The 27,571-nt window shown below is 36.0% G+C and overlaps 9 protein-coding genes across 11 annotated transcripts; 5 read left to right on the top strand and 4 right to left on the bottom strand.

The window, feature by feature from the left end:
• Positions 1–2,098: 2,098 nt before the first annotated feature.
• Positions 2,099–2,742, bottom strand: LOC9302774 (succinate dehydrogenase assembly factor 4, mitochondrial). Its single transcript, XM_002864951.2, has one exon. The coding sequence runs from the start codon at positions 2,647–2,649 to the stop codon at positions 2,323–2,325; it is 327 nt and encodes a 108-aa protein (XP_002864997.1). The 5' UTR covers positions 2,650–2,742; the 3' UTR covers positions 2,099–2,322.
• Positions 2,743–2,795: 53 nt separating this feature from the next.
• On the top strand, positions 2,796–5,150 carry LOC9301072 (mitochondrial outer membrane protein porin 2). The gene is made up of 6 exons (XM_021029447.1): positions 2,796–3,064; positions 3,289–3,356; positions 3,932–4,042; positions 4,132–4,218; positions 4,313–4,521; positions 4,604–5,150. The coding sequence occupies exons 1-6, from the start codon at positions 3,016–3,018 to the stop codon at positions 4,908–4,910; spliced, it is 831 nt and encodes a 276-aa protein (XP_020885106.1). The 5' UTR covers positions 2,796–3,015; the 3' UTR covers positions 4,911–5,150.
• A 1,186-nt stretch (positions 5,151–6,336) lies between these two features.
• On the bottom strand, positions 6,337–7,165 carry LOC9302773 (60S ribosomal protein L26-2). The gene has a single exon (XM_021029456.1). The coding sequence runs from the start codon at positions 6,987–6,989 to the stop codon at positions 6,549–6,551; it is 441 nt and encodes a 146-aa protein (XP_020885115.1). The 5' UTR covers positions 6,990–7,165; the 3' UTR covers positions 6,337–6,548.
• Positions 7,166–7,726: 561 nt separating this feature from the next.
• On the top strand, positions 7,727–9,627 carry LOC9302772 (adenylyl-sulfate kinase 4, chloroplastic). Its single transcript, XM_021021622.1, has 6 exons — positions 7,727–8,122; positions 8,412–8,543; positions 8,628–8,896; positions 8,989–9,073; positions 9,190–9,236; positions 9,331–9,627. Exons 1-6 carry the CDS (start codon positions 7,882–7,884, stop codon positions 9,451–9,453), a joined length of 897 nt encoding a protein of 298 aa, XP_020877281.1. The 5' UTR covers positions 7,727–7,881; the 3' UTR covers positions 9,454–9,627.
• A 163-nt stretch (positions 9,628–9,790) lies between these two features.
• On the top strand, positions 9,791–12,763 carry LOC9301071 (peptidyl-prolyl cis-trans isomerase CYP65). The gene is made up of 11 exons (XM_002866653.2): positions 9,791–10,095; positions 10,174–10,236; positions 10,331–10,434; positions 10,521–10,612; positions 10,703–10,792; positions 10,878–10,953; positions 11,050–11,408; positions 11,486–11,742; positions 11,837–12,125; positions 12,201–12,311; positions 12,407–12,763. The coding sequence occupies exons 1-11, from the start codon at positions 9,968–9,970 to the stop codon at positions 12,623–12,625; spliced, it is 1,788 nt and encodes a 595-aa protein (XP_002866699.1). The 5' UTR covers positions 9,791–9,967; the 3' UTR covers positions 12,626–12,763.
• Positions 12,738–15,032, bottom strand: LOC9301070. Of its 2 annotated transcripts, none has more exons than XM_002864949.2 (3): positions 14,686–15,032; positions 13,817–14,437; positions 12,738–13,716 (listed from the first exon to the last, which is right to left on the bottom strand). In XM_002864949.2, the coding sequence occupies exons 2-3, from the start codon at positions 14,411–14,413 to the stop codon at positions 12,886–12,888; spliced, it is 1,428 nt and encodes a 475-aa protein (XP_002864995.2). In that variant the 5' UTR covers positions 14,414–14,437; positions 14,686–15,032; the 3' UTR covers positions 12,738–12,885. The 2 variants fall into 2 exon arrangements, with proteins under 2 accessions (XP_002864995.2, XP_020886738.1); XM_021031079.1 differs by having other exon boundaries at positions 13,817–14,346; positions 14,686–15,031.
• Positions 15,033–15,430: 398 nt separating this feature from the next.
• On the bottom strand, positions 15,431–18,007 carry LOC9302771. The gene is made up of 9 exons (XM_002864948.2): positions 17,670–18,007; positions 17,407–17,594; positions 17,053–17,328; positions 16,903–16,961; positions 16,781–16,817; positions 16,610–16,681; positions 16,382–16,532; positions 16,128–16,304; positions 15,431–16,009 (listed from the first exon to the last, which is right to left on the bottom strand). The coding sequence occupies exons 1-9, from the start codon at positions 17,856–17,858 to the stop codon at positions 15,626–15,628; spliced, it is 1,533 nt and encodes a 510-aa protein (XP_002864994.1). The 5' UTR covers positions 17,859–18,007; the 3' UTR covers positions 15,431–15,625.
• A 923-nt stretch (positions 18,008–18,930) lies between these two features.
• On the top strand, positions 18,931–20,904 carry LOC9302770 (ADP-ribosylation factor-like protein 8b). The gene is made up of 6 exons (XM_021024112.1): positions 18,931–19,365; positions 19,751–19,832; positions 19,920–19,952; positions 20,038–20,159; positions 20,268–20,429; positions 20,515–20,904. Exons 1-6 carry the CDS (start codon positions 19,328–19,330, stop codon positions 20,630–20,632), a joined length of 555 nt encoding a protein of 184 aa, XP_020879771.1. The 5' UTR covers positions 18,931–19,327; the 3' UTR covers positions 20,633–20,904.
• A 683-nt stretch (positions 20,905–21,587) lies between these two features.
• On the top strand, positions 21,588–27,567 carry LOC9301069 (pentatricopeptide repeat-containing protein At5g67570, chloroplastic). Of its 2 annotated transcripts, XM_021024090.1 has the most exons (10): positions 21,588–22,104; positions 24,129–24,937; positions 25,019–25,210; positions 25,300–25,381; positions 25,491–25,682; positions 25,785–25,898; positions 26,017–26,110; positions 26,199–26,356; positions 26,437–26,844; positions 26,917–27,567. In XM_021024090.1, the coding sequence occupies exons 2-10, from the start codon at positions 24,366–24,368 to the stop codon at positions 27,505–27,507; spliced, it is 2,403 nt and encodes an 800-aa protein (XP_020879749.1). In that variant the 5' UTR covers positions 21,588–22,104; positions 24,129–24,365; the 3' UTR covers positions 27,508–27,567. The 2 variants fall into 2 exon arrangements, with proteins under 2 accessions (XP_020879749.1, XP_002866697.2); XM_002866651.2 differs by lacking the exon at positions 21,588–22,104 and having other exon boundaries at positions 23,775–24,937.
• The last annotated feature ends 4 nt before the right edge of the window (positions 27,568–27,571 follow it).

Here is a 27,571-nt window from a genome sequence, read left to right as displayed (position 1 = left end):
TCTATCCAATTTTTTTTGTTAAACATTCTCTAATTGTTTAAAACGCTGGTGCGAGTTGTATTTGAACACTTATTTATTTGGTATAATATTCATAATTTGACAAACTCACGAAATAAATTTTCTAATTCATACTTATAGAATACTACATAAAAACCTTATTCACCTGCGGTCTATAAAAAATGTTTTGTTTTCTCTAGTTGAAAAAAGCTTCATGGACTGTCAAAAAAAAAAAAACAAAAAAAAAGCTTCATAGTTGTAAAGACTCAAACACAGAGAATAATAAAAACATCAAATACTAATCCAACTATTATTCTATTTGTTTTAATTATCTCTTTTCAAACTGTAGTAACATGATATTTTCTGTTTGGATTATCTTAATAAGTTCAAACTTAGACATATGAACTATTTTTATCACTTTTTTTAGTATTTCGTTTGCGTATGTCAAATGTATAAAATATGAGCACTCTGTAGGAAAGATCAAAGTTCATTAGCATTTGTACTAACTCAATTAAAATATTTGGTTTCTTTTATATATAACTCACCCATTACAAAAGTGGAATCAAGAGCTTATAAAAAATCTATTTGCTTATATTCTCCCCTGATATTGTTGGATCATAGTCATAAATTGCGTGTGACTTTCTTTTGCCCCAACTCAGTAGAAGCTAAGCCATGCCTCGACAAACCTATGTAGTTAATTTATAAGTTGTAGAAACATAACGGAAATGAGAGTACAATGTTCTATTTGTAATTATCATCACACAATTAAAAGAAATGTATCCAAAATTCAAATTTATAAACAGAGAACAAAATTTAATTAGTTCAACTTACATTTGGAATGGTAGGCTAAAGAATATTTGTGAGTCAAATTTTATATATTTATAGGGAGAGATGAAGTTAATGAGAAAAATTAGGTTTACCTATTTTGAATTTTAGAAAATGATTTAATATCTTAATTGATTATTTATTCTCATTTCAAATTTTAAGTCAAATCTCTTGTTTAAATATTTCTTATCTTTGAATTTAATGACAACATATTTATATTTCTTTCTTTTTTTCTATCATCAATATATTGGTCTAAAGATATATTAAGAAATCAATTTTAGTATTAAAATCATATTAATAGAATATAGAATATGACTTTCGTTAAATTTCAAATCATTATTTAAATTTAAACAATGCTCTTAAAATTTTTTGAAAATAACAAATCCAATAATATATTTTTCCTAAATTAATTCAATTAATTCAAACTAATTAAATCAGTCAGAATTAATTATCTTGCCGATTAAGTTTGAACTTCCAAGATTTTCTCAAACTATTAATAACTTATTTTTTCCCTAAATCCTGATTTTTAGGCAATAGATTAGATTTTCGGATTTTATATATTTTAAGGTCATATATATAGTTTTTGTTATTATTTGTAGTAAGATTTGGAAAAATCGAGATTTGGAAAGATTGAAAACTTTTAGTGATATTTATTAGGTAATTTTATGGTATGATTTGCATAGTTTATTTTATAAGAATTCTAATAATATAGGATTTTATATAAAAATTATTATTGGATTCTAATAAAAACAAATTTTGATTTTTTTAACCATATTATGATGATTATTAATTTCTATAAATGTTTGTTTCTTTAATGATAATAAATTAATGATTGGATATGAGTTTATTAATATATCCAAAATTTATGGTTGCAATATTTGCAAAATCTTGGAATTAATATAATTGTTATTAATATCACTAATATAGTTGCTATTTTTTCTCCTTCTTTAAATTTAAAAATCTCAATGGTATTATATGTAATATTTTACCTTTTATAAGGTTATTTAATTTTGAGTGATTCCCAATTAATAGTATAGATTGATGTTGTTGTAGTACTTATAGAAACTCAGAGCATGCAATTTTTTTTTCAGAGCATTACTGTAAAACTGTAAAGTGTAAGCTAGAGTTTTGGAACAGTTATCAAATACCTAATTACTACAGTAATTTGATAGAACTGATAATATAATTGTTAATGCAGTTTTTCTAACTACAATGATTGAGATAATTCATTCCTAATGAAATTTGATTCCAAATCAAAGCTAGAACTAGAGACGAAAACAAAATAAAAACTTCATAATAATACAGTTTTATGGAATAATTATGTATTCAAATAAACATTCCCAAGCAAAGGCAACGAGCCAATATGAATCAGAAACGTTTTCTTTGATGTTCTCTATTATTTTGCAGATACATGACATAAAACGATTTTTTTTTTCCCACTTTTCCCAGAAATAGTAAAAAGAAGAACTCAAGCTAAAGCAATGAGATTCATGAATCGTCTTAGAAATCGGAGCATCGACCACGTTGTTCCCAATCGCCGTACCGAGTCGGCTCAGGACCTCTAGGTCCTCCGATCTCACCAGTATCTTTGTTCACAAACTCTCCACCTCCTTCTCCTTCTTCTTCCCCTTCTTCTTCCTTCTGCAGATTCTGTTGAAGATTCTGATCTGGCTTCACGTTCTGGTTCAGATCCTGATTCGGAGACGGGGATGGAGCCTGCGGCGGAGGAGGAGTACCGGAGCTTAAAAACCGTGACACTGGCTGGAGCAATCTAGAGGAGGCGGATCCGCTTGGTGCGATCAAACGGACGATGTTGTTCGTCGCCATTGTTAGATGTGTCGGCCTAATCAGAAGAACAACCTTCGCAATTTGTGAGATAGTATAGGGTTCGTTAGTCGTTTTGGTTGAGCCATAATTTGACAACAAGCCCAGTAGGATCTAGGCCCAACATTTGACATGTTTATAAAAAAAATCTGAGAGAATTAATTACTGGGTCTGTTGCTTTTGTGCCACATCAACGGTTGTGAGTGGTTGGTTGGTCACTAAAGAAAAGTCACAAGCTGTTATTATAGTATTGGATATTCGCTATTTATTTCGTCTACCACGAGAAAAACAAGTCGTAATTCTTCTATCTTGATATCTTCACCGCCTTCTCCTCCAAATCTTCGCCGATCTCTCAATCTCCGATCAACCATGAGCAACGGTCCAGGACTCTTCACCGATATCGGCAAGAAAGCCAAAGGTATAATAATCATCGTATCGCTCTTCTTCTATATCCCTTCTCTCGTCACTTAGATTCCGGTTGAAATCGCGCAATTAGTGCGTGCGTTTATGCCTGTTCATTGATTCCAAGTGCTGGAGTTTCGAATTTATTTATCCTGTAGATTGATAGATTTTGAATTTGTTTTGGGTGATTCTGTCGATTTTAAGCTGATTCTGTTGATTATTTGTTTTCCTTCTCGGTAGATCTGTTGACGAGAGACTACAATTCTGATCAGAAGTTCAGTATCTCCACTTACAGTGCCTCCGGCGTGGTACGTTTTATTATATCGATGTGATCTCTTTACTATTCTCAGATTCTTGTTCGATTTGGCTTTCAATGCGTGGTGTATCGTTTTGATATTCTTTTTCAACCATTGTGTTTCTGTGTCGTTTGTATTTAGCGTTTAGACCCTTAAGAGTATATGTTCTTGGTCTGATCGATCTCCATGTTGAAATCGAATTCATAAGTTCCGTAGTAGATCTTGGGGAATTGTCAAGGGATCTAAGACACAAAACGAGTATCAGGATGATATTTCTTCTGTTTAAGAACTAGATGTTTGATAATGAGTGAAAATGAGGTTAACGTTTGTATAGCTTTCACTTTGGTTACAAAAGTATGCCATAAGAACTTCACCATTGTACAATTTCTTCTTTAGTTGCGCTGCTAGCTTATAGTAGAATTATTATGTTATTGTTTGTGACAGTATCAATTAGCTAAGTGCACTTTTTGTATTTAGAAGCCTAATGGTTGTGTGCAAATAATCTAGCAGCCTAACTCCATGGTTAATTATACGAATGGAGAGCCTTATTTTTTTTATTTTATTTTTGTCTGTGTTCTGTTGTTTAGGCCCTTACGTCTACTGCTCTGAAGAAAGGAGGAGTTCATGCTGCTGATGTTGCCACCCAATACAAGTACAAGAATGCTTTGTTTGATGTCAAAATTGACACTGATTCTAGTGTAAGTGTTGTTGTAGAGATCTAGTATACAATCCGTCATCTAAAACCATATTATTCTGTTAAGCGTGTTTGTATGTTTTTGCTTGGCAGGTTTTGACAACAGTCACACTCACCGAGATCCTCCCATCAACAAAAGCCATTGCCTCCTTCAAAGTCCCCGATTACAATTCCGCGAAGGTTTATAATCCTTTTTTTTTATGAAATCACAGATGTTTACTTCTCAGTCGTTTGAATGAAAATTAATCCTGCAGCTTTTGAATTTCATTAACAGCTTGAGGTCCAATACTTCCACGACCATGCAACAGTTACCGCTGCTGCAGCTTTGAAACAAAACCCGCTAATTGACATAACAGCTACCCTTGGTTCGCCAGTCATCTCATTTGGTGCTGAAGCCGGATATGACACAACCTCCAAAACTTTCACCAAGTACAATGCTGGGATCAGTGTGACAAAACCTGACGCTTGCCTTTCCATAATATTGTAAGAACAGAAATTTCAAAATAAAGCAATCACTAGCTCTAGCTGTGTCCTTTTGTGGGTCTGATCTGAGTTTTTTTCCCAGGGGAGACAAAGGAGACTCACTCAAAGCATCGTACCTTCATCACTTTGATGAATTTAAGAGAACCGCAGCAGTTGGTGAGGTTTACAGGAAATTCTCGACAAATGAAAACACGATAACGGTTGGTGGATTGTATGCAATTGATCATTCGACTTCAGTGAAAGCTAAGCTGAACAACCATGGCACACTTGGTGCTCTTCTCCAGCACGAGGTCCTGCCCAGATCACTAGTGACTGTTTCCAGTGAGATTGACACCAAGGCTTTAGAAAAGCATCCAAGGTTTGGTCTCTCTCTTGCTCTCAAACCTTGAGAACACACACACACACACTCACATCAGACCTGCTTGAGTGTTCCTTCTTTTCTCGTATGCTCTCATTGTTGATTTCTTCTACGGCTGGACCCGAGAGTTTGCGTTTTTTCCCCCTTTTTTTCTTCACGTTTAGTTGGAATCAATAAATAGTTCCGCAGTGAAATTGACGGATAATTCTTTTTTGGATATGTTTTGGTTTTTTGACCTTTCTTTTTTTATTAAGCACCATTCTTGAATACACTCAATTGATTTTTTAAATCTCTTTAATTTATTTTATTTTTACAATCCATTTTAAAGAAAAAACAAAGAATCAAATAAATAAGCTGATGTATGATGTAAATCTCTCATACACTAGCAAATATTAAATTATGGCTCCGACTAGTAACCAATAAAAGAACAAAAAGAAAAGGAATAAAAAGAATAATGCGGAATGGAATAAACAATTTTTGAGGAACGAAAAGGAAAAGATGCAGAGAATGAATAAAATGTACTATTACGATGAATGGTAACCAAACATTAAAAATATCTTTAAAGATATATTAAAAATAAATCAAATTTCAATGAAAAATACTAAATATTTTTTATATTTATTTATTTTGAAAATTTGTGAACTAAATTTATATATATCATTTTAAATAATAATATTTAATATTAACATAAAATAAAATTGAAAGAGTAATTTAAAATATATTATTCTTTTACAATATAAACATTTTTAAATTTATTTTACTATTTATATATTTTTCAAGTGAAGTCTTAAGAGTAATTCAACATGAAATTCATATCAAAAATATTTTTTCTGTTAATATATTGTGAAGATATGAAAATTATTATATAATAAAATACAAATATTATTGATAAACTTTATTTTTTTTTTATTTTAAAATAAAAACGAATTTTAATATTTGTTCCTTTTTTGTTCCATTTGTTCCTTATCAATTTTGGAGAGGAATATTTTTGTTCTAGTGTTCCTTTTGTGGTGAGAAATGTAGAGGAATGGTATGAAAAAAATATTACATATAAATGATAAAAATATTGAGGAACAAAGAGAAATATCACATTTCTCCTCATTCTTTTTACCAATTGAAGCCTATATGTAATCTAAATAGCTCCTAGTATTAGAATGATAATGGGGTTCGCATAATCTTGGAACAATGATCGTCTTAAAGAGGATACAAATAACCCTTTGACAGTGAGCCAGTTTGGTTAGGTCAGCTTCTTGATTGAACCATCGAGGTACATTTGCAAAGGAGATTACCCCAATATCGTTGAACCCAACTTCTAAAGTCCCCAATAAGATCTCACATGTTACCATTTTTTTGTCCGATTATGTAGAGGTTTACAATCACTCTCTATACCCATCTATATCCCCGACACCAAGAAGATCGCACACAACGATTGATTGAAATGAATAATGAATTATCAATAACGATTAAATCCCAGTCCAATTCATCAATCATCCAATTTCAATAGCTAGAAATATAAAAGTATAAATGATGGTAAATTGATACCAAAACCACAAAATCCAACTTCGAATTCTGAATCATATCATCATCCTTGAAATCAGAATTTCGTATAAACTCAAATAAAAAAAATAGAAAACTAGAAAGAAAGAAAAAAAAAACCAATACGTCAATCTCAATCTACGTTCTCCATAACATCTGCCGCTGAAAACTTGGTTCCCTTCTCCTTATCCGCGGCGGCGCGTCCATTAGCCTTACGCTCCAAAAGCGATTTCCTATCCTTATCAAGACGGAGCTTAGTGATCATCACATTCGAAGTATTGATTCCGACGTTGACCGTCGTTCCGTTGACTTTCTCCCTTGTGATTCTCTCGATGTGAATCACCCACTTGCGACGATACACCTGCATCACCTTCCCTTCTCTTCCCTTGAAAGTCCCACGAACAACTTGCACTTCGTCGTCTTTACGAATCGGCATGGATCTGACGTTGTATTTGTGACGGAGATCTTTGGATAGCGGCGAGCTCATGAGAACGCGCCTCACGCTTGAAGGAGCTGTGAAGTGAGCCTTCCTGTTCTTCCGGCGAGAAGAGGTCACACGCGGATTGTACTTCATCGCCGCCGAATTTGTGAAAAAATGAAGAAATTAGGGTTTTTGTGTGGCTGGAGAGGTGCAGCGATGAGTGAATGAGTTTATATGAGATATTGAATGTTACTTAAACGCCGCCGGTTTGTCTCATAAGTGAGAATTAGGGTTTTGAAGGTTTCTGGGTCTGATGGGCTTCAAGAAGTTATATATGGGCTTTCATTCAAATGTCTATCAAAGTAACCGTGTTGTACTCAATTCTAAAACCAATTACACTAAAAGCATTAAAGAGTTTGTATTTCTTTTTAATTTTTTTTATGTTTTCTCTTCAAAACAATGTGTTGGGTTCTTGAGAAGACTGTATTAAGATTTTCTTATTTTGTGGTGTTTATATTATAAAATAAAGTTGAATGAAATGGTATGGTTAGTGGGCTAGTTAAGTCTTTGAGATAAGGAAATCAACATATCATAAAAGATCCATTTTAAGTTTTAAATAAATACACACACATATAACTAAAAAACTTATTTAATACTAGGATCATTCGATAAGGTTTATCTCTAAGTCTCTAACTAATAAAACAAAACATGCCAAATCACATACAATCTCACTAAACAAATGGATTAGGTGAATCTGACAAAAGCCAATGATGCCGTCACGCTCATAAAACTCGGGTCCAATCGTGGCTAACTAACCACTCGGCTTCCACAAGCCCAAAATAAACAACATGAATTTATTTGACTTTTTTTATTTGTTATAATTTAAAACCGACTTAAAATATAAATTTAAAGATCGTTAAAAACAAAACTGTACAATTGTTTTCTGATTCAGAGTTCACCGTTGAGCGTGTTCAATTAAATCGTTGAATCTCGCGGTGCCATTTTACGTTGCTTCTTTCGAATCTTTCTTTACTTGTTTTGAGATATGGATATTGCCGCGGTGGCGAGATGTGTTGGAAGGTGCTATGTATCGCCGGCGTTCGGAGAATCCGAACCCCTCCGGCTATCGGAGCGGCGGTTTCTGAAATTGTCTAGCGCCAAGAATTCGGATCCCGCCTTTAGTAGAAGTTTGATATTTGGCGGGAAAAGTTACCGGAGACTTGGCTTCTTCCGTCCGATCATGGCTACAGATGAATCGATTTCATCGCGGTCCTCTGATTGCGCCGGTAATATTTCCGATCTTGTTCATCGCTGATTCTAGTTTGCAAGATTTGGATTTGACTTAAGCTAAAATTTCATGGGAATCTTCTTCCGCTTATCTTTTGCTTGCGTGTTCAATTCAATCCACTCTTCTCTCTCTGTTATAGAATCTTCTTGAGATCTTTGAAGATGGGCTCTTTGCATTGTTAATCCAATTCTTGAAGAATTCTTCTGATTTTCCATAGTTTTAGCATAAAGTTTGGATCTTATTAATGATGAGTAATCAAATACGTATATCTGAATGGATCTGATCAGGTGAAACAAAGCAAATCAACGGAAAGCAAAAGAACATTGTCTGGCATGATTGTCCCGTTACTAAATCCGATAGGCAAGAATTGATTAAGCAAAAGGGATGTGTTATTTGGATTACTGGCTTAAGTGGTTCAGGTTTGGTTCTTCTTCTGATTGGATCTTTAACTACAACTTGTGAGGTTTCTTTTGGATTTCTTTCAAATTTTTTAAATATTTCAGGGAAAAGTAGTCTGGCATGTGCTCTTAGTCGAGCTTTGCACAATCGTGGGAAGCTTTCGTATATACTTGATGGGGACAATGTTCGACATGGTTTAAACAGCGATCTTAGTTTCGAAGCAGAAGATCGAGCTGAAAATATTAGAAGAGTTGGTGAAGTGGCTAAACTGTTTGCAGATGCTGGTATAATCTGTATTGCAAGTTTGATATCTCCTTACCGGAGAGAACGAGCTGCTTGCCGTGCATTGCTACCCGAAGGAGATTTCATTGAGGTTACTCGAAACTCATGAATGTGAATCCAGTGTCAACACCAAAATTTAAACGAATGTACTGAAGTCTCTTTCTCTCTTGGTTCTCCTGTTAGGTATTTATGGATGTGCCACTCCATGTTTGTGAAGCTAGAGATCCAAAGGGCTTATACAAACGTGCACGTGCTGGGAAAATCAAAGGTAACTTTGCTTTTTCTCTGCATATGTTTTTAACTTGACCCGGTTTCTGTTAGTTTTCTTTCTTTAATCATGAGTTATAACCTTCAAAATTGTTCCCCAAAACATTTCTTCCCCAGGTTTTACAGGAGTAGATGATCCATATGAACCGCCTTTGGATTGCGAGGTTCGTATATATCTAATTTTTTGTTATAGACAGTTGGTATATAGTTCATCCTCAAACTTGAATGTAATGTTGTGTTTCCGACTACTCATTGCAGATTGTAATACAAAACAACAGAGACAAGGGTCTTTCTTCTTCATCTACATCTTCTTCTCTGTGTGAAATGGCAGAGATTGTTGTATCGTACTTGGACCAAAATGGATACCTCAAGACGCCTTAGAAACACTCCACAAAATCACATAATTGTATACTTTCCTTGTGATAGGCTCTCATGTATGTGATACTAAAATCATTGTTGTAACGTTTCTTAAACCTATTTTACCTTTGGATGATTACATTGTGAAAACATCAATGTATCACAATCTGCAAAGAATAGCCGCGAAGTTGGCGCCAACTCTCGGGCTTTATAAATGTAATCGATGAATTGGGCCTAAAATTTGTCGGCCCAGTTTGAACAAAACAGGCCTTTTTATATCCGGGTCGGATTCTATTAAGGCTGGATCGGGTTCTACGGCGGCGACTTCTGAATATAATAAATATATATAATAAAACAACACGCGGTGGGGAGGGCGGTAGTTTCAGATCTCAAGCTACTTCGAAAATCGCAACGGTTAGGGTTTCAGCTCCTGAAATCGAACTTGAAATCTATCAACTTTTCGATCCGCAATTTGGATCATTCGAGTTTAAGTTTTGAGAAAATCAAAGTCGACTTGAAGAAGAAGAAGAAGTAAACAATGGGGAAGAAACAACACAGCAAAGATCGGATGTTCATAACGAAGACGGAGTGGGCAACAGAATGGGGAGGCGCTAAATCCAAAGAGAATCGTACTCCTTTCAAGAGTCTTCCTTACTATTGCTGCGCGTATGATCCTTCCACAATTCTCAACTTCGTTTGCAATTTGGATTCAATCCCTAATTTCAATCAATCTCTTTGATGTAGGCTTACGTTTTTGCCATTCGAAGATCCTGTGTGTACAATTGACGGTAGTGTTTTCGAGATAACGTGAGTGTAGTTTCATTGTGTTACTAAGCTTTTTTTACTTAAGCATTAGAGCTTACTTTTTATTGATTTTGGGAATTGGGTATTTGAATTGCAGAACTATAGTCCCTTACATAAGGAAATTTGGGAAGCATCCAGTTACAGGAGCACCATTGAAAGGAGAAGATCTAATTCCTCTCATCTTTCACAAGAACTCTGAAGGTTTCTTCTTTCTTCTCTCTCTCTCTCTTTACCTATTAATATGATTCGTTGTGATTCTCATCCTTGTTATGTGGCTGCCATTGTAGGAGAGTATCATTGTCCTGTTCTGAACAAAGTCTTCACTGAATTTACACATATAGTTGCTGTCAAGACTACCGGAAATGTATTCTGCTACGAGGTTTGTGATTTTCTTTTGGTGTTCTTTTGGAGTCATCTTGCTTGCTTATTTTTGGTGTCGATGATTCTTATTGTTGATGTATAAATTTAGGCAATCAAAGAGTTAAATATCAAAACCAAGAATTGGAAGGAGCTTTTAACAGAAGAACCATTCACAAGAGCCGACCTTATAACAATTCAGGTAACTAACCTCTTTCTCTCTGCTTTAAGCTTTTTTTTTTGTAATGGGTTTGTGCGTTTAAGCATTTTTTGGTAATGTTTTGCAGAATCCTAATGCAGTTGACAGTAAAGTGACGGTGGAGTTTGATCATGTCAAAAACGGCCTTAAGATCGATGATGAAGGTTAGATTTCAGTTTTATATTCGACTAAGCAATTTATCATAATTCCGTGTTTTGTTTAGGTTGGTTACGATTCCATTATCTTGTGTTTTTTTACAGAGTTGAAAAAGATGAACTCAGACCCAGCTTATAATATAAACGTGTCTGGAGATATCAAGCAGATGCTTGCGGATCTTGGAACCGAAAAAGCTAAAGAGATTGCTTTACATGGTGGAGGTGGAAACAAGGCACGTAATGAAAGAGCCGCTGCTATTGCTGCGATTCTAGAGTCAAGATCGAAAATCAAAGAGGATTCTAAAGCAGAACAACCGAAGCAGATCTACAGTGTTGTGGATGCTGCATCTGCTTCGGTTTTTGGAAGAAGTGCTGATGCAGCTAAAGCTGGTTCTAGTGATAAAACAGCTGCACGAATAGCTATGCATATGGCTGGAGATAGAGCACCTGTTAATTCTAAAATGGTTAGTTTCTTGTACGTAATAAACTCGGTTTAAAGCTTTGTGTGTTGTTGTTAAAACGTTTGGTGTTTTTGTTGCAGGTGAAGAGCCGTTATTCGTCGGGTGCTGCTTCTCGTTCTTTCACTTCCACCGCATTTACTCCTGTAACTGAAAACGATTTTGAACTAATTAAAGTCGAGAAAAACCCAAAAAAGAAAGGGTATGTTCAGTTTCAGACAACACATGGCGATTTGAACATAGAGCTCCATTGCGATATTGCTCCTAGAGCATGTGAGAATTTCATCACTCTCTGTGAACGAGGTTACTACAATGGAGTGCCCTTTCACAGAAGCATCAGGTATATATATGCCTTGGAAATCTGTTTTGTTTTAAGAGTTTTTATGGGGTTATTATCAATATAAACATGATCTTTTGACCTTTCTTCTACAAAGGAACTTCATGATTCAAGGTGGCGATCCAACTGGGACAGGAAAAGGAGGTGAATCCATTTGGGGGAAGCCATTCAAAGACGAGCCGAACTCGAAGCTACTTCACTCGGGAAGAGGCGTAGTTAGTATGGCTAATAGTGGTCCTCACACAAATGGTTCTCAGTTTTTCATCTTATACAAATCTGCAACCCATTTAAACTACAAGCACACAGTGTTTGGTGGAGTTGTTGGAGGTTTGGCAACACTAGCAGCAATGGAGAATGTACCTGTAGATGAAAGCGACCGTCCTCTGGTAATCACCAAAAACTCAACTCATTGTGTTCTTGAGTAGTTTCAGTCTCCTGAGGGTATTTTGTAATTTTTGCAGGAAGAGATTAAGATAATCGAGGCAAATGTGTTTGTGAATCCATACACGGAGCCTGATGAAGAGGAAGAAAAAGAGAAAGCTGAGAAAGAGAGGAATGAAGACAAAGACATTGTTAGTATCATCCCTTCCACCAAATATTATCTCTCTTTGTTCTCTTACTTTGGATTGGTCTGATAAGATTATATTATTACTTTGTGATGTATCAGGAGAAGGTCGGGTCGTGGTACAGCAACCCGGGATCAGGAACAGCTGAAGGTGGAGCCGGTGGCGGTGGTGTCGGAAAATACTTGAAAGCCAAGAGTAGTACAGCCACTAAAGACACTAATGGTTCCCTAGACTCTGATATTTCAACCATTGGAGTTACTAAGAAAAGAAAAACTACTGCGTCAGCCTCCACAGGGTTTAAAGATTTCTCTAGCTGGTAATTGAAAACATTCTCTACCTACTTTGTAAAACTGTTGACTAGTTTTGATAGAGCCCAAGTCACAAAAGCATTTGTATGCCTACATTGAACCTTTGATGTCCAAAAGCTGGAGCTGTGTAATAAAGCTTCTTCAGTAAAAGATTTATTATAAAGTATAATCCTTACAATAGTGTGTATGAATGCCTAATCTACAAAACAAATCAACAACAATGATCAGCACAGAGGGATCAGTAAGAACATATTTGGTTATTCGTATGTCTTTTAAGGCAGCCGCCATTTGCTGTGCCAGTAGATAGACACTCTTGACCACAATGGGAACCCGAAATTGAACTCCAAAGGCTGATCAGCAGGTCCACCTATAACTAACGGTAACCACACATATCTGGAATCCCGCAAATCAGCCGGGTTCCACCTATCTGCCATGAATATAAACGCACCGGGAACACCCGGTAACGGAATCACATAAGTGCTCTGCGCAAAGAATGTTGTTAACCGGAAAACTTTGTTACCACCGATACACGGATTCCCCAATTTCTCCCATGGACCCATTATAGATTCTGCCGCATGAGCCAAGGCTTCATTTGGTGCCCAACCAGTGCACCAGGAAGTGACCATGTAATAAATATTCTGATACTTGAAGATAGCTGGAGCTTCCCTGTGTTGTCCCACCATTACTCTCTTCATAACCGGTGTCACATCGAGGTAATCTTCCGTTAAGGGTCCAATATGAAGCACGCTGTTGACTTCAGACGAATATATCAGGTAAGCAACACCATCGTCATCTTTGAAGACAGTCATGTCCCGACTATCGAATCCGTGTGGACGTTTACTGTATAGATACTCGAAAGGACCTGTCGGGTTATCGCTAATGGCTACACCAACTGAAGCTTTAGTGTAGTTTGCATCGTCGATATGCATCCACATCACATACTTCTCTGTCTTTTCATTGTAGATCACTTTGGGTCGCTCAAGAACATTGGATTTATGCAAATCATGGGTCTTGTTTGTTTCATCAGCTCCGAGTACAATGCCTTCATTTTTCCATGTCCATAAGTCCTTTGAAGAGTAACAACCAACCCCTATTATATCAACCTGAAGACAACACAAGATCGAAAATTTACCCCAAAATACCGACAAGGGAAATGCTAAAAGACTATAAATCTGAGGACATGTGAAATATAGTGATACTTACTCTAGCTGGTCCTTTCTTGTGAGCATGGTAAGTTGGACCATCTTTATATTCTCCATACCAATAGTACGTGTTAGATTTCTCGTCAAGCAGAATCCCTCCGCCATGTGCTTGAATTGGATTCCCTTCTGTGTCCATCCAAATTTTCCCAGGGAAGTAATACGAGGTCTCGTTTCCCATATCCTTGGTGGGACCAAAAGCGGCGGTTTTGATACCGGGAAAGAAAAGATGCCGTATAGGTGACTTCTCGTCAAGAAACTCTTCAACCATAGGGATCGGTTTTCTCGATCTCCGTTTACTAGTACGAGGAGAACGCTTCCTAGGTGGGGGCATTCTCAGGATCTCTTCTTCAACTCTTACAAGTTCACGAACAACAGGATGATGAAGATGTTGATGATGTACTAATTGTAACTGATCAGAAGAAACTTGTTGATGAATGTTATCTTTTCTGCTATACAGAGAGATAAGATGAGCCACCAGGAAAAAACCGACGACGGTCCAAACAATAGTAAGGAATGAATATCTGCAACCTCCTGCATCATTGCAATGCAAAGATGTTGATTTCTTATTGTATTTGTTGTTGTTCTTCATTATCCTCATTCTTTCTCTATGTCTTCTAAAACACTGTAAATATACAAAACCCAACAACTTGTGTAGATCCAAAACATAACTCTAGTGCAACAAAATTTAAGTCTTAGCTTCAAAAACTCTAAATCAGTAAATTAGTCAAATCTAACTCCAGATGAGCTCAATTATAGATATCAGATCCGACGCTAACATCCAAATTAGCAGAAGCTTAACCCTAAGAATACGAAGCAGAACACAACTAAGCTCTATAAAATCAGAGAGACGAAGTCATCGGAAAACTTTACCTGAAAATCCTCGGAGACCGGCAGAAGCCGAATATCCCGACATGTATATATAATCTCAGAAATTATACAGAAGATTATCACTTTCTCCGAACCAAACACCAAATCGGAAACACTTTTGTGTTCTGTCAGATGCAAAGCTTGGTCTGGAGACTGACCCGAGAAATCCAAAGCTAGATTCTTTTTCTTTTTGGGAGATTCAGAAAAGAGTAAACAGAGAAGTCTAGTTGAAATGGATCTATCAAAGGTCTATTGATGATTCAGACTTGCGAACGACGACGAGACTGATGACGATTCTAGTCTTCTTCTTCTTCTTCCTCTGATTATATTTATTTTTTTCTGCTTTCTCGGCGAGTTTTCCCCGTTGTATTTATATTATTTAAAAATAAGTAGTGATTGAATGGTGATGATTATTAATTAGTGCAATAATGTATATTCTTAATGTTTACAAGTTTTAAACTATCATTGATTCGTAATTTTTCATATATAGAAATAATTAGTATTTTCTTTTTATTTAAGGATGAGTTCCAGTTTTTTCTTTCTCAACAAATTCCAATTGATTCTCTTAATTTAACAGTGATTAACATTTAACAATGGGTGTTAGTTTGTTATCTACTCAAAGTTATGTACATGCACATGATATGTGACTTCTTGAGTGGTTGATCAATTCTTTTTCCACCTTTCTTTTTAGGTTCATCTATTATTCAAATAAAACTTAACTTCAATGGATATAAATGATAAAAATAGATGGTGAATAATGGTATTATTGAATGTAGACAAATACTTGTTGCGTCACGCTTATTACAAATGTTTGATACAATGTCATATTTACACTTCTTATACACTCTCTATATATCTTTCAATGATAATTTTTTTAAAAATGTAAATACCAAAAAAAATCAAGTATAATAGTGTATATATATATATATATGCACACTAACCACTATATATTCACTTGTCGTATTTCTGCGGAAGAAGTTGGATGAATCGAAAACCGAGCAAAACTCTTTCCTTTCTCCTGGAAAGCTTTGGCGAAGAGGAGCAAAACTAGAACCACCATGATAAGTGACAGAGCAAGAATTGATGCCCAAAGGCAATACATCGATGCTTTAAAGGGTTCACATTGGTTAGAGACTATGCTCGATAACGTGTCTTTCACGGCTAGGCATTCTGTTAGGTTTTGAAGAGAAGGTAAGATGTCGAGCATGCCTTGTGCTGAGTTGCTGTAAGCATATACCTTTAGGTAAGCTGCTTCCGGGATGAATTTTCCGGTGATTCTGCAAGTTTCCGGTGGATCTTTGTCGTGGCATGTAAATCTCGAAAGAATCTAACAACATAAAAAGGGTCTTTTTGTAAGAATAATTTCTGTTCTTACGATTAATATACATAGAGATTAATGGTTTAACTTGGGTTGGGTGCTAAGAAGTATAGTTTAGAAGACTTACATTTGGGAATTCGCCGATTGGAATGGCGCCATTGGAGCAGCTTTGTGGTTTGTAACTGTTAAGTTGTTGTCCGCCAAACGGATCGCATATGATTCCAGATTCAGGCGCCCACGAGACAGTATTGCTCCGATCAGCCAACGCATTAGAACGCATTGACTCTGCTACTTTTGAGTTTAACTGAGAACAAGATACAGAGGATTTAGATTTTACCACTAGCCAGAGAGTTCATGAAGTTATATATGAATCATTAATACCTCGGTGATGAAGTTATGAATCATCAAGCTTATCTCGATTAGGGTTTTATCAGAATGAAGAGGATCCATACAAGGGAAAAGATTAGTCAGTGTGCTGTTTTGTGGGTTTTGTACGAAACCTTTGAAAGCTGAACAAAGGTCTTCTGCGAAGCTGCGTGAGCGGAAAGTTGAGGAGTTAGGGTTTAAAAACATGTGGAGGATTTTGATATTAGGGCTTGATTTACTTACGTGTGAATAAAGAAATCGAATCCAGTTAGAACCCAACAAAGAGTTGCTATGATCCAACACAAGAATATCACCCTTCGTAAAAAGAAGCAAAAATGAAGAAGAAAAAGAATAATTTAATCTTTTGAAGTTTAAAAACCAAATTTAACAATAACAATGTTTTGGATTGCTTACATGATGAATCCAGGGTGCCAGTGAAGCAATAGAGGTACTGAGACAAAGACAAAAAGGGTCCATTAAAATTAGTCCAAGATCATCACATTTTCACAAATTACGTGATTTTTAAATGATCTCACCAAAGGCTAGAAGCAGAAGGAACAAGTTGGTCGATGCAATCATAAGATGAGAGACATACCTGAGACAAAAAGAAAAAAAAAAACAGAGCAAAACAATCAAAGACGATTCAAAAACAAAAACAAAAAACAAGAGTTGTTTTTAGATCATACGAGATTTTGATAGCTAGATCAATGGAACGACCGTTGTGATGAAGGAAGGATTGAATAAGGCGAGATCCTTTTCCGAGTCGATGGGTAGTGACGTTGAGAAGATGAGTCGTATTCTGATCGTATGGAAGCAACAAGTACTGTATCTTCGTTAACGACACTATCACCGTGCGGATGTTATGATCAACATCTTCTCCTGCTTTGTCTATGGTTTCTTTCATCTCCTCCGTTCTGTTCTTCGACCTCTCGTTCGCTGATATCACTATCCCTGTCGTTGCCCTGTTTTGTAAACCCAACGTAATGATATTTTGTTATTTCCATAAAAAAAACACTAACATTTTGAATTTATAAGCTTACATGGAGAGAAACATGAAGAGGAGGAGAAGTAAGAACAGAGGAAGATAATAACGGTCGAGATAACGGCGGCACGTGGAAGAAACGCGTCTCCTTTTCTTGGAGAAAGCTACGTACAGTCCCAAACATACGCCGACAATAATCAACACTCCGGCGACTGCGTAACCGTGGATTCCCGTAAATGCAGTAGCCTGAGATTCCGTTAACTAGTTACCACATTAACGTTATAATATCACAAGACTAAAGAAGAAGAGAGCTAGACTCACTGCCCAATAATGTTTGTTTCGAACATCAAAACCTCCGTCGTAATATCTAAAGCTGTTGAGAGGATCGCGTCTCTTAATAAACATCTCATGATCTCCACCGTATGATAAACTTGAAACCGCCAACATTGGAGAGATCACAGCCGTTAAAAGGAGCTGAGACAGAACTCCGGTTATTCTTGATTTTGTCATGTTGAAGAAGTTGATGATCGAAAATCATGTTCCTTGTTTATTGTCCTCTTTTGGGGGATTCTTTGGATAAAAAATAGAGATTTGTGAAGAGTATAATTATTTAAATAATTGCCTTTCTTCTTCGAGTGTTTGGCTTACTTACTAAGGTAAGGATAGCTTGTAAAAGATTGTTTTATAAAAAATCTTTTTTTTTTTTGTTAAATAGAAGAAAGGAGAGTGATTAGAGTAACGTATCTTGAGCCGTTTTCTCTGGATTTTTATTTGACTCAGCTCTTCTTTTTTTGGGGTTTACTTTTTTTTCCAAAAAAGGTTAAAAGAAGTGGGAAAAGATCAAAGTATATTAACCGATTCTTCTTGCAAAAACATTTTGGTGGCTTGTTTGGCTTCAGGTTTAAGACTATCATCAATCAGGCGTCGTTCCAAACCCGCTAAAAGAGAGAGAGTGTTTTGTTATGTTTAGTTTCACTCATTCACAGAGTCCCACATCGCTAACAGAAGAAGCGTGAAAGAAAATAGGACTAGTATAAAATACGAGGCCATGGGTCTAAACAATTCATACCTTTCTCGGCCTTTTGGCTAAGATCAAGTGTAGTATCTGTTCTTATCAGTTTAATATCTGATATGTGGGCCATCGGCCTACACGATATTAACTCTATTTTTTAAGGGAGAAGGTCCATTAAGATAGCTTGCTATCTGGGCTTTCGCGAGTCGCTCATGTGTTGCACTACTGCACGGGCTTGGCTCAACCCGCCAATTATTTAGTCTAAAGAAATTAAAAAATTTAGAGATAAAACTGGAAAGCTAATTAAAATTCACAATGGCCATGAACGCGGGTTATTCTTTTATTTTATGGCCCATTACAATTGGGCTTAAGAAGCCCATGATCAAACCTATCCAACGGTGCGTAGAAGAACAGCTTCCAATATTGGTCCGTGGTAATCACGCGGCCTCCTTAACGCGAATGGTTCTAAGAACACATTCTTTGGTTTTTTTCTTATCAATCTAAAATTCTTCTTCCGAACTTCTCTCTGTCCCATCGAATCTTTCTTCTGATTGGCTAATTGTTTATTAGTAATAATTACTACTACAATACAACACAAAGCTCCATGATTTTCGCTCTGTCACAGACAGCTTCAGTTTCCCTACAAAACGAATTCTAATCAGATCTAGACCGTTAATCTCGCGACGTAGAGGAACCCACATAAGCATCGACGGTTCAGATTTACTGACTTTTTATGTAACTTTAATTCGCCGGCTCTCTTGCCGTGTTTTCGATTTTGACAGAAACGAAAAAAATCTTCAAAGGGATAAATATCAGCAGCGGAAGAAGGATTGAAAAAAGGAAGCTTTCCCTTTTTTTAAGCCCATCAGAGATCCGTGGAGGAGAATTTCTAGCAGACCGATCTGTCTCTGTTTCTACGAATCTCTCTGTCTTTGTCGGAAACTTGAGTTGTCTGAAATCATAAATCATGGGTTTGTGGGATGCTCTTCTCAATTGGCTTCGCAGGTCAGTTTTTATATTTTCTACTTCAAATTTCTTGTCTTGGTTCGTTGGATTTTTGATTTGGTTAGCGACAAAATTAGGGCTTTTAGCTAATTTGATTCCTGATGCAATGAGGAATATACGATCACATCAATCTCTGGCTAAGAAAGCAACAAACTTTCTCTGTTTTTAAGCTATTAATGTGATCGTCAAATCCACCTTTTAGTTTTGATTATCAAGTTTTAAGTTTAGACAATACAATTGTGAAATTCCATCTTGGATCTAGAGATGGTTAATCAGTAGATGAATATTGCTGCACAAAATATAATATATAAAGAATCCTATGGAACTAGTTGTGAGCAAGAACTATTGCTTGTGATATGCATAGTCTCACAATGCCTTATTGCAGCCTCTTCTTCAAGCAAGAAATGGAGCTTTCATTGATAGGACTTCAAAATGCAGGAAAGACATCACTTGTTAACGTTGTTGCAGTAAGTACTATGCTTCCCCACAAACTGTTCCCTCCTTTTTCCTCTTAATCACTCGTTAATGGCTTCCTTTTACCTTTCCTTGTTCAGACCGGTGGATACAGTGAAGACATGATCCCTACGGTGTGTTATACTACTTCTTATGATGTTTACTTTTAGGTAGCTTGATTTTGGACTAATCGTTAAAAGGATTTTTACTCTTTCTTAGGTCGGATTCAACATGAGGAAAGTGACAAAAGGAAGTGTTACAATCAAGCTTTGGGATCTTGGTGGTCAACCTAGGTTCCGCAGCATGTGGGAACGTTACTGCCGTTCTGTTTCCGCGATTGTGTAAAGATCTGTTGAAACTATTTTTCTTACTATCTTTAATGTTTCAGCTTTAGGTTTCAGATGATTAAAACTCTCTGACTCTCGCCACAATGCTGATTCTGGTTTCAGGTATGTAGTTGATGCTGCTGATCCTGACAACCTCAGTGTCTCGAAGAGCGAACTCCATGATTTGTTGAGCAAGACGTCCCTTAGTGGTATCCCTCTTCTAGTCCTCGGCAACAAAATCGACAAGCCTGGAGCTTTGTCCAAAGAAGCTTTAACTGAGGAAATGTAAGCCTTAAACCGAAAACATGACAAAAGACTTGGCACTTTTTACTTTGATTCTAATAATGTTTTTTTCCATTGTTTGCAACAGGGGACTCAAGTCACTTACAGATAGAGAAGTCTGTTGCTTCATGATATCTTGCAAGAACTCCACTAACATCGATCAAGTCATTGATTGGCTTGTAAAGCACTCCAAATCATCGAGCTAAACTTTGCACCAAACGAACAGAAGTCAACTCTCTGCAGTTCTCAGTCTTCTTGTGTTTTTGGTCCTTTGATGATGATGATGGTGATTGTGATGGTGGAAGAAGACACAGCTTTCTCTTTTATCCTGTGAAAAACAAGATTTGTCTATGTTTTCTATCTGATTCTTTATCGTCTTTCTCCTTGGTGTGTTGCTGTGTTCTCTGTATATTAGATTTGATTGGTTTCCCTCTTCTTAAAGCCATGAGATCACTTCCTTCGGGGTCAGCTTTTTCAATTTTACCAGTTCATTGCATGATTCGAAAGAACAAAAACATATGTGGCCTGTTTCGTAATTTTGAAAAACTTGAGGCCAAAAACGGATATTTAAAAAAAAAGAAGCAACAAGATAAAACTAAGGACTATATATATAGGCTTTACGCTCACTTAATAATATCGACAAAAAGAAGTTACATCTCTCATATCCATCTGATTCTTCGCAGATAAACATGTCTTTACTGGAGTTGATATTCTTCACCTTATTAAACTGATCATCATTCATGTTCTCTCTTACGTTTTCATATATAAATTTTGAGAACAAAAAAAAGTTGATTTTTTGTAAACGTTATACCAAAAAAGGAAAAAGGATACAACCAAAACGAAATTTTCTTTTTGGTTAGATTGAGTAAATGGAAATCGGATATAATTTAGATTAATAAAAGTAAATGGAAATCGGATCTAATTTAGATTTCCTCTATAAAACTGATAAATCTCAACGGTTAGATTAATAAAAGTATGTAAATAATCTCCAACGGTTAGATTATTAATAAGCAAGGGTTCTTGGTTTATTTCCTTTTTCTTAAAGAGTCTCAATCATTGCTTATAAATAATACACACTATAACGCATTCTGTTCTTCTTCATTCTTGAGAAATCAAAAATTCTCTCTCTATTCACCTTCTTCTTCTTCTTTTTTCTTCGAGAGAGAAACGAAAACAAAAAAAAAACAATATCTATCAATCATCATTCTCATCCATTTCTCTTTTTAATACCTAATCGCCGATGATGATCCATGTATGACTCAACATTGAAGTAAGCTCGTGGCGTGAATTCGAGTTCATCATTGAAGAATGATCTCCCCTACCGTCTCCAATCGAGAATTGATTTCAGTTGCGTTCGGGTCGCATACTAATTTGAGTTTAGAATCTGAAGTTGAAAATCAATCAATCGATCACCTGACGACGCTAATGTCGACGCCAACACTCTGATGAACAACAGCTGAGAGCAATCGATCCCACACGTAACGGAGGAAACTAAGTGAGAGGATCAACAAATAAAGAAAAGAAATTCGAAGTGAAGAATCTTCGTCCAAAAGTGAATGTCGCCAGTGGTGGATGATGATGTCACGGGAGAGCTACCAAAGAACGATGGGCTCGCTCAAATCTGACTTTGGAATGGGTTTTTTTCTACAAGCCTTCTATGCTACCAAATCCAACAAAGGTATTACTTTCTTCACTCTTATTTTGTTTCCTTTTATTTTCTTTAAGATTAGTTTAAATATTTAATTAGTTTTAAAAGATTAACTGTTAATTAAAACAACTAAAATAATGATTTCAAAAATAATAATTATTTAAAATTTTAAATAAACACTTAAACTTTAAGAAAATAATGCTTTAACCCAAAACCATGTGAATTTCAATATTACTTTTTAAAAATTAGTTTAAGTGTTAAATTTTAAAAACGTCGAAAACTAACCGCACCTAGGCATCCTGTCCTTAGTTGGTCCGTAAGCTTTGGTGTTCGAAGTTCAGCAATGTTTTCACGTAATATAGATTTAACACTTAAACTCATTTTTAAAAATTAATAATGATTTTCACTAAATTTAAAATAAATTTAACACTTAAACTTTAAGAAATAATGCTTTAACCCAAAACCATGTGAATTTCAATATTACTTTTTAAAAATTAGTTTAAGTGTTAAACTTTAAAAACGTCGAAAACTAACCGCGCCTAGGCATCCTGTCCTTAGTTGGTCCGTAAGCTTTGGTGTTCGAAGTTCGGCAATGTTTTCATGTAATATAGATTTAACACTTAAACTCATGTTTAAAAATTAATAATGATTTTCACTAAATTTAAAACAAATTTAACACTTAAACTTTAAGAAAATAATGCTTTAACCCAAAACTATGTGGTTTAAGTGTTAAATTTTAAAAACGTCGAAAACTAACCTCGCCTAAGCATCATGTCCTTAGTTGGTCTGTAAGCTTTGGTGTTCAAAGTTCGGCAATGTTTTCACGTAATATAGATTTAACATTTAAACTCATTTTTAAAAATTAATAATGATTTTAACTAAAATTTAACACTTAAACTCATTTTAATAATGCTTTAACCCAAAACCATGTGAATTTCAATATTACTTTTTAAAAATTAGTTTAGGTGTTAAATTTTAAAAACGTCGAAAACTAACCGCGCCTAGGCATCCTGTCCTTAGTTGGTCCGTAAGCTTTGGTGTTCGAAGTTCGGCAATGTTTTCACGTAATATATATTTAACACTTAAACTCATTTTTAAAAACTAATAATGACTTTCACTAAAATTGAAAACAATTTAACACTTAAACTTTTAAAAAATAATGCTTTAACCCAAAACGATGTGAATTTCAATATTACTTTTTAAAAATTAGTTTAAGTGTTAATTTTAAAAACGTCGAAAACTAATTGCGGCTACGCATCATGTCCTTAGTTGGTCTGTAAGCTTTGGTGTTCGAAGTTCGGCAATGTTTTCAAGTAATATATATTTAACACTTAAACTCATTTATAAAAAATAATAATGATTTTCACTAAAATTTAAAACAATTTAACACTTAAACTTTAAGAAAAAAACCATGAAATTTTATTAAATCTTTTTTAAAAATAGTTCTAAGTGTTAAATTTTAAACACGTCGAAAACTAACTGCGCATAGACATCATGTCTTTAGTTGGTCTGTAAGCTTTGGTGTTCGAAGTTCGGCAATCTTTTCACGTAATATAGATTTTAACACTTAAAACTTACTTTTAAAAATTAATTTTTAAAAAATAATTCTAGTTTTCTCTAATTCTTTTAATATCACTAATATTTTACACTTAAACTTTAAGAAATTAATGCTTTTTACATGAATTCACTAAAAAAATTTAAAATTGTATTTAAGTGTTAAATTTTAAATACGTTAAAAACTAACCGAACTCAGACATACCCATAAAATCCTACTAAACCACACACGAGTCGGGCCAACTTGGACTTGAGTTTGGATAAGTGGGTCTTCGATAGCTTATCTTTTTGTTCACGTTTTAAATTTTGTGATCACTACAAGATTTGATTTGAATCAGTCAATGCAATAAACTCTCAAATCTGTAAACAGCTCACGAGATTCTTCTTAATGTCCTTAATTGGTGCATAAGCTTTGGTGTTCGAAGTTGGTTGTGTATGTTGTTTTTACTCTCTCCAATTCTTTATCGTCTGCGTATGTTGCTGTGTTCTCTGTATATTAGATTTGATTGGTGTTCCCTCTTCTTAAAGCCATGATGAGATCACTTCCTTCGGGGTCAGCTTTTTCAATTTTACGAGTTCATTGCATGTTTTGAAAGAACAAAAGAATATGTGGCGTGTTTCGTAATTTTGAAAAACTTGAGGCCAAAAACGGATATTTTCGAAAAAAGCAACAAGATAAAATAACAGGACTATACTATAGGCTTTACGCTCACTTGCACTATATCCTCTTCGCAACAATGGATGCTTCGGTGGTGAGATTTTCCCAATCGCCGGCAAGAGTGCCGCCGGAATTTGAACCAGATATGGAGAAGATTAAACGGAGGCTGCTCAAGTACGGTGTTGATCCCACCCCCAAAATCCTGAACAATCTCCGAAAGAAAGAAATTCAAAAACACAACCGTAGAACCAAGCGCGAAACCGAGTCAGAGGCGGAGGTGTATACGGAGGCGCAGAAGCAATCTATGGAGGAAGAAGCTCGTTTCCAAACCCTAAGACGGGAATACAAGCAATTCACGAGGTCAATTTCTGGAAAAAGTGGCGGCGATGTTGGTTTGATGGTTGGGAATCCATGGGAAGGAATCGAGAGAGTGAAGCTGAAGGAGCTCGTTAGTGGTGTCCGGAGAGAAGAGGTTAGTGGTGGTGAATTGAAGAAAGAGAATCTAAAAGAGCTGAAGAAGATACTTGAGAAGGATCTTCGTTGGGTTCTAGAAGACGACGTTGATGTGGAAGAGTATGATTTGGACAAAGAATTTGATCCTGCGAAACGGTGGCGTACCGAAGGAGAAGCAGTCAGAGTTCTCGTTGACAGGTTTGAACACTCTTTTTGCATTTCAATTTCTGCAAATTTTTGATTCTTGACGAAATTGTTCGATTGATTTTGTGTGATTAGATTGAGTGGTAGAGAAATCACTGAGAAGCATTGGAAGTTTGTGAGGATTATGAATCAATCAGGGCTTCAGTTCTCTGAAGATCAGATGCTTAAGATTGTTGATCGATTGGGACGTAAAAACAGTTGGAAACAAGCTTCAGCTGTTGTTCATTGGGTGTATTCTGATAAGAAGCGTAAACACAATAGGAGCAGGTGATGTTTTCATGTCGATAATCGAAACATTGTAACTTTTGATGGCCATCGTTTCTTGAGGTTGAATCTGTACAACTTGCTTTCTACAGATTTGTTTACACCAAGCTTTTGTCCGTTCTTGGGTTTGCGAGGAGGCCTAAGGAAGCTCTTCAGATATTCAGTGAGATGCTTGTAAGTAACTTCTGATTTGTGTCAATTCGTGATAAGGTTGATGTAGATGATCATTATACTATAGCATCTTGCAGTTTTTGGATTAACTCTCATTCCTTAGTCACTTTAGGGTGATCGCCAGTTGTATCCTGATATGGCGGCGTACCACAGTATTGCTGTAACACTTGGGCAAGCGGGTTTATTGAAGGAGTTGCTTAAAGTAATCGAGCATATGAGGCAGAAACCGACTAAACTAATGAAGAATTTGCGGCAAAGGAACTGGGATCATGTGCTTGAACCAGACTTGGTTGTATACAATGCTGTAAGTGAGCATTTTCGAGTTTTTAAACTTCTTTAATATCTATTTGCAGCGAGTCACTGTATCTAAATGCTGTGATCAATTATTGGCTTAACTGGTCCCCAGATTCTTAACGCTTGTGTTCCAACACTCCAATGGAAGGCTGTTTCATGGGTATTTGTAGAGTTAAGAAAAAATGGTTTGAGGCCTAATGGAGCTACATATGGGCTTGCGATGGAGGTAGCGTTCTTGTTTTCCTACATAAACGAACTGCTTAGATACTTTAAGTAAGATGTGGTGTAGTATTTGTGGGTAACCTCAAATACGTAGAGTTGTCTTTAAGATGTCGTTTTGACAGGTTATGCTGGAGTCAGGGAAGTATGATCGTGTTCACGATTTTTTTAGGAAGATGAAAAGCAGTGGCGAAGCTCCAAAAGCAATTACATACAAGGGTAGCTGTTGATTCTCTCTGCATTTAAGTTACTTCATTTTGGTATCTATAAGGTGATATGATTCTCACAGCGCATGATTGATTTTCAGTTCTTGTCCGAGCTCTTTGGAGAGAAGGCAAAATCGAGGAAGCTGTTGAAGCAGTCAGAGATATGGAACAAAAGGGAGTTATAGGAACGGGTTCAGTTTACTATGAATTGGCATGCTGTCTGTGCAACAACGGGCGTTGGCGCGATGCAATGCTTGAAGCAAGTTCCCTCATACTTTACCCATTTTGCTTCTCAGAGAAACCCACGAAATTAAGTTTCTTCATAATTCATTAATGCAGGTGGGGAGGATGAAAAGACTTGAAAATTGCAGGCCGCTTGAAATTACCTTCACAGGACTCATAGCGGCTTCATTGAACGGTGGTCATGTTGATGATTGCATGGCTATATTCCAATATATGAAAGATAAATGCGACCCGAATATAGGAACTGCGAACATGATGCTTAGAGTTTACGGAAGGAATGATATGTTTTCGGAAGCTAAAGAATTGTTTGAAGAGATTGTCAGCAGAAAAGAGACTCATCTAGTTCCAAACGAGTATACATACAACTTCATGCTTGAAGCTTCAGCTAGATCACTGCAATGGGAATACTTTGAGCATGTTTATCAGTTGATGATTCTTTCTGGTTACCAAATGGATCAAGCAAAACATGCATCAATGCTTATAGAAGCATCAAGAGCCGGGAAGGTAACAAATCTTCTTATAGTTAAAGTGTTTATGGAAGCAAAAGCTGTTGTCTAATTTTGTTTGTTAATGCAGTGGAGTCTTCTAGAGCATGCCTTCGATGCAGTTCTTGAAGATGGAGAAATCCCTCACCCATTGTTCTTCACTGAACTCTTGTGTCATGCCACAGCTAAAGGCGATTTCCAAAGAGCTATCACACTGATTAACACTGTGGCTCTCGCATCTTTCCAGATTAGTGAAGAAGAATGGACTGATCTTTTCGAGGAGCATCAAGACTGGCTTACTCAAGATAATCTTCATAAGCTCTCTGATCATCTCCTTGAGTGTGATTATGTGAGTGAACCAACAGTCTCAAACCTCTCAAAGTCATTGAAATCTCTATGTGGGTCTTCTTCTTCTTCTTCTTCTTCTTCAGCACAACCATTGTTAGCCGTAGATGTAACAACTCAAAGTAAGGGTGAGAAACCGGAGGAAGATTTGCTTCTTCAAGATACAACAATGGAAGATGCTAATGGTGAAGCTTGGGAATTTACGGAGACGGAACTCGAAACGTTGGGTCTAGAAGAACTCGAGATTGATGATGATGAAGAATCTAGTGACTCTGATTCACTTTCAGTTTATGACATTCTAAAAGAATGGGAAGAGAGTAGTAAGAAAGAAACATGAAAAAGCTTGTAAATTTCCTCAAAATCTTAATAGAACAAAATCTAAATTTATCTCTGCTTATGCA

The sequence above is a fragment of the Arabidopsis lyrata genome, assembly GCF_000004255.2.
Source record: "Arabidopsis lyrata subsp. lyrata unplaced genomic scaffold ARALYscaffold_8, whole genome shotgun sequence".
In the NCBI taxonomy this organism is placed as follows: domain Eukaryota; kingdom Viridiplantae; phylum Streptophyta; class Magnoliopsida; order Brassicales; family Brassicaceae; genus Arabidopsis; species Arabidopsis lyrata.
This window is presented reverse-complemented; position numbering and strand designations above follow the sequence as displayed.